The sequence below is a fragment of the Vidua chalybeata genome, chromosome 2 (assembly GCF_026979565.1).
Source record: "Vidua chalybeata isolate OUT-0048 chromosome 2, bVidCha1 merged haplotype, whole genome shotgun sequence".
In the NCBI taxonomy this organism is placed as follows: domain Eukaryota; kingdom Metazoa; phylum Chordata; class Aves; order Passeriformes; family Viduidae; genus Vidua; species Vidua chalybeata.
The window spans coordinates 82,280,328-82,286,327 of NC_071531.1; the positions used below are offsets into that span (position 1 = coordinate 82,280,328).

Below are 6,000 nucleotides of genomic sequence, written 5' to 3' on the forward strand. Positions count from 1 at the left end.
CTGTTTTCACCGCTGCTTCTTTTCCCTCACTTTTTCCAGTGCAATCTGAGAGTCACTTTCCTGTGCAACTCTGCACCCTCATACCTCAAGGGTGTTGGGGCAGAGTTTTGTACCCCTCTAACCAACATGCTGTCATCCTCCCAGCTTTGTACTCTGGACCACAGCCATGGCTTTCTCTTCCTCTTCACCCTTTGCTTTGTAGCTTTTGATGTATAACATTATGTTAGGGAACATGAATTGCCTAGTAGCTGCCAATAGGAGATAGCAGTGATTTAGTTAGCCAACCAGCATTATCCAGTGATACATTTGCAAAAAGCTGAGGAGACCATTGGCATAGGCAATGTGTGTGTAATCAAACCATGCTCTGAGCAGTATGATTAGCACAAGAAATAGAGATGATTAATAAAGAGGTGGAGTGCATCAGAGTGAAACCACCTAGTTACTGTAGAAAGAATATCTGGGAGAGAAAACCAGACAGAGCACCAGAGGCGACTCATAGGGAGTGCCCACCACTACCACCAGCACCAGAACTACCACTTCACCTCCCAGCTAGCTGCCATGGAAGATTCCCTTTTCTGTATCCCTTTCCCTTTTTTCTTTCTCATATTCCATTTCTCCTTTCTTTTTTTCCTTTCCCATTTCCTTTTCCCTTTCTTAAATTTGTGGATCTTTTAATCTTTCCTTGAAAATGTCCATTCCTGCCAGAGCTGATGTCCCTCAGCTTTTTTATATCATCACTCATATACAGACACACTCTCTGTAAAACACCTATGTGGATGTTGTTGGATAAAACACCTGGGTAATGAGTCACTTCCGTGATTTATTGCTGCTGCCTGGGGTGCATAGGGTTTCCACTTAGAAGTTTTGTAATGATTTCCTATGAATTAATACAAATTAGTACCTAACAAGCCTAAATGATCTTGATTCTTCATGTCTGTTCTTTCTGCATATAAAAGCTCTTGTCCACAAAGTTCTGTATCTTTGTCTCTCAGCCAAACACTTCTTTGAAAGAACTGCGCTCTCTGCCTCTCTCACTTTCCTCTAACAGCCTGGAAGAATTCCTGCTGGATAGTTGTTGTCTCAGGAGTACTACAGGTCATTTCTGAAAACTGTTTTGTTACTCATTTGTGGGAGGCAGCAGGCACCAATAGACAAGGCAGTATAGAGAGACTCAAGTCTGCAGGGTCTGTTCCTGTGCATGACTCCCTCTTCCATGTTTTTTGGCAAGCTATGCCACCTTTGGGCCTTAATTTCATTATCTGTGGTAAACAGAACATTGATACAAGGTTCTTACAGTTATCTGCAAAGTACCTTGACTCTAAAGATGAGAAGGGACTTAGATATGTATGGGTGTTTTTGCTAGGTTGAACTTGTTGGCATTTTAATCTTTATGAACAAATAGGTCCTAAAAGTAGACCATTGTGAGGTCAACTTATTTCATTTCACCAAATCTAGGAACTTGGTGACAAAGGAGAAAGGAAGCTCCTGGAAAATGCATGGAGAGGTGCCTGGTCAGGTTCTTCTTCTGTTTTTTTATACAATCTGTTCAAATGAAAAATCCCTCATTCACAGATAATTAATAGAAGTGTGACTTATTTCACCTGATTTATCCATACAGAAAGTAGGAATCTAATTCAGACATCTAATTTTCCGCTAGAGTTGAGAGGGAGACGCTCCTGGATGAGCAATCCCTCCAGCTGTGAGGATACTACCCTGCACAATGGCATCTTAATCTGGCATCTGTTTTTCTACTAAACCTACTGTAACTGCAATGCCCTGGCATTATCTGTACAGTTTTGTAGTTGTATTTCTTTGGTTGCCCATAAACTTTTTGTGAAAAAACAGTCTGCTGAAATCTCCCTTCTTGGTTTTTTTTTTTCAAAGACATGTCTTGTTCAGTGACTCCAGAAATTCTTTTTACTATTCATTAAATTAATGATTTGACATTTTTTCCACATATGTGGATTTTTTTTCCCATTTCAAGTACTTTGAATCGGAAGATAATCTATTTATTGTTTGTGTGATAGCCTGAAATTCTTCTATATTTATCACGTCCCATAACACAATGTCATAAGCAATTTTTGTCAGCATATTTTCATTTAATCCTAAAAGAGTGAAAATAGTTAAGACATCAGTCACTGGACTACTCCTTAAGGAACTCCACTCCTGACTTTCCTCTGCACAGTGCATTCCCCTTCAAAGGCACCTATTGCTGTCTCTCCTCTGTCTAATTCCTATTCACCTGAAATTTCTTCCACTAATTTGCATACTTTCCAATTTCCCATACGGCTGGTAGGCCAGACAGACGACATCAATGCCATTTCTTTTGTCTAGAAAATAAGTTAGCAAAGAAGGATGTCAGGCTATTCAAATGCGATTCACATTCAGTAAACTCAAACTGCAATTTATCTCATTCTCCATTTTTTCATTGTCTTTGGTTTCTTTTTCCATGGAAATATGTGTTGGGGCCCTGAAGGCACTCATAGTACTTAATTGCCTGATCAGCCTTGCCTGAGGCCTCTACCCACCCCTGCCAGCTCCTCCGTAACTGCCAGCCCTGCTTGTTCCCTGACAGTATTTTCTTAAACTTCTCATACCTTTGGGATCAGAATAATGGGCCTGTAGTTAGACAAAGAAGCATCCCTAAAAAACATCACTGGGTTTTCATGCTTTCCCTGACTTGAGGTCTGTGCGGACACACTGCTATTAGACGAACAGTTTTGTGTATACTCAGATTTCTTTACAGAGAAATCTGTAAAGATCACACTCTGTCCCTGACCTGAACTCACCAATTTCACTGACATTTTTGTGTGTGCCTCAGTTCTGGTAATTTTTACTTCTACATTCTTAATCACAGAGCTAATCTGCCTTTGCCCATATGTTGAGCATGATCATCTTTACTAACAAGTTATAAGCTGTTAATAAACAACAGCAATTAATGCTTCATCAGAAAACTTCCTGTAGACCCTCCCTCGGTCAGGTTGTTAGGTATATGCCAAACTTAGAGGCCTTTAAGAAAATCTGAATGTTTAAAAACTTCACTCTACTGGAAACCTGCACCCAGTTGCCAAAGTTGCTGTCACAAGATTAGTGACATTCTGCACTTCAGCTCACATAATTTAGTCTTCAGGCATCTCAAGGAGCTGACACAGGTGTCAAGAGACAATTTCCAAGGCTAAATATTGGAGCCTGCATTTTAATACAGTACATTATTACCAGCAAATATTCTCATCTAGCAGCCATGCACCATATGGTTATCTAGTTTCAAGCAGATTGGTAACTGCAGACTGCCTTAATTCAAATAAATCATGGCATTCTCTTAATATATTGGAGACTGCATCTGTTATCCTGCACCTGTCACTCCTGCAGCAATAGAATGATTTATGGTTCTCAACTTCAGGGTGTTATGAAGTGGCAGATGGATACATGCACGTGCCACCATCAGTTTGGGAACAGATGGAAGTGTAGCAGTGTCATAAACTTCAGACATTTCCTGATAATATCAAAGCTCTCTTTTTCTTTTGGGAAACACACCTAGTTACTCACCAACATTTCCATGATTGTGTCATTTACAGTAACCACAGTAACCACACTGGTTACTCACCAACATTTCCATGATTGTTTGATAACTAGAACTGTGCTTAACATCTGGTTTAACTCGTCATATATGGCATGAAGTTTTCTTAAAAAAATTGTCCCCACTGAAGAAATGAAGATCAGTACATAGCTTTGAAGTACAAGCAAGAAAAAAACTCTCTAATTATTCGTTGTTTGCAACTCAATTTAAAAGCGATTTTGGTGGAATTGAATGTGTTTGTGTGTGTGTGCATATATGTACACCTTAGAGAAAACAGACCTCCTACTTATTCAAAAACCAGCAATGAAAAATATTCATAACTTGGCAACTAAAAACAACAGCAATCTTATTTTTAAGTTGCTCTTTCTTAAAGATAGGATTAATTCCACCTAGCCTTAAAAATGTAATAAAAACTTGTGTGTGTCTTATGGCCCTATGGACAATGAAAGGCAGCTCCACTCAGGTTAAAAATTCATGTCAAAGAGAACTACCTTTTAAGTAAATGCAGAATATTTTTTTTAAATCTGTATGCCAAAATTGCATAGCTTAAAAGAAGATTGACCCTTACCAATATTTTCTAAACATTAAGGTTAGGACATAGCATGACTTGATCAGTTTAAATTACTAATTCATTTGTTTGCCCTATTTTTTTTTCCACAAGGTCCTTGCCATAGCTTTCATCTATTATTTGATTGAATAATCATATATTACTAAGAACCTCTTGTTGACATCTGCTCTTTTCAAGGTATTTAAATATAGCTGTTAATATTTTCAATTACAGACTGTTTGAACATCATGAAAATAATTAATGTAGCTTGAAGTATTTCCAGACATCTTGAAGACATTTACTTTGAAGAGTCTTGGTTTTTTTTAACTTTATGATTTCAGCTTTCATAATTATCCCATTGTATGCTTGGAGAGCAGCAGAACATGGTTTTCTTCATTATCACATAAGCATAATACCTTAGACAACAAGATGAGACGGATCAGAAATACATTCTATATAGTCTTCCTTCTCTTTCATGACCAAATTGGAGCAACTGAATTTCACAGAATCACTAGCCTGGAAGAGACCTTCAAGATCATCGAGTCCAACCCATGCCCTAACACCTCAACTAAACCATGGCACCAAATGCCACATCCAGTTTTTTCTTAAACACATCCAGGGATGGTGACTCTACCACCTCCCTGGGCAGACCATTCTCATATTTTATCACTCTTTCATAAAAAACTTTTTCCTAACATCCAACCTATATTTCCCTTGGCGCAGCTTAAGATGCACTTAAGATTAACTTCTAATGCCACATAATGTTACACATTAGTACAGGGAGTTTATTTTTGATTGCACTTTTCACTCATAACAAGAATCTGTAAATCACACCTGAGCTGGTCTGAAAGTTTCTGTAACAAATGGTTATATGAGAGTCTTGCATTCACAGTACTTTTTTGATGGTTGCTTACCTGGTTCCATGCCAACTTGCTTGCTTTCTCAGTAGCTACCAAAGGACCTAGAAAAAATTCAGATTCCCCAGCTTTTGAGCTCTGTAACTACTGAAGATTAAACACGACAGCTAAATTTACTGATTCTTCAGAAAATTATTGGCTGATTAATGAAAGAGCACTTGATTAGTTACCTCTACATTCCAGTTCTTAAGAGTCCCAAACAAAAAACCCTGTTAGAGCTTCAACTGCAAAACTCCCAGACTTTTCTACAGGCCACCAGGCAGGATATTGTGGAAGAGGAGACCTGTAGATCCCTGGAGTATATCTTCAGTTAAATATTAAGGAATTTTGACTCCATGAAAAATTCTGCAGTACTAATTGCTCATCCCTGTTCTCAAAACTATTTTGTAAGATGCAGAATTTGCTTTTTCAACAAGCTATGAACTAGACACCATGCACTAACAGATGTTACTGTACATCTCAGTGGACATCTCACAGCTCACTAGAGTTTTCATATTTGTTTGATGCCATGCTGCAAGATTTTCAAAGTTTTTACATATGCAAATTTGCAGCTAGAGTACTTTAAAGGCTTTACAGAACGGCCTATAGACATCTCATTCCACTGATTTCAAACGTGCTTTTGCATTCTGTTTAATGAGAACAAGCATTTCTGAAGTAATCATTATTGCCTCTGTGGCAAATACTCTGCAACAAGAGACCATGCTCTGCAGAGTAGAAATTTCTCTATATATTATGAGAATTACCGGTGTTCTACCATTCTGCTTTAGACCCCAGAAAGTATTCAAAATGCAAAATTACTGTCAAACTGTGTGCAAATTAGCACTGCTTTCTAAAAATTGCATGTATGGATTTCCATTCCTGAATGGAAACTGGTCTTTAATATAACATAAATAAACTTTAGGACAGCTGGACAAATTCTGCCTTGACAGAAACACAGTAAATTCTCTGTATTTTCCTGA

General features: G+C 38.1%; 1 protein-coding gene across 1 annotated transcript in view; it reads right to left on the minus strand.

Moving 5' to 3' along the window:
* The window catches only part of SLC36A4 (solute carrier family 36 member 4), a 131,769-nt gene extending 126,684 nt beyond the window's left edge, over positions 1-5,085 (minus strand). The window contains exon 1 of the mRNA XM_053935889.1: positions 5,039-5,085. Within this exon, the coding sequence (XP_053791864.1) occupies positions 5,039-5,048 (10 nt within the window). The 5' untranslated portion in view covers positions 5,049-5,085. The remainder of the gene's footprint in view (positions 1-5,038) is intronic.
* Positions 5,086-6,000: the final 915 nt, after the last annotated feature.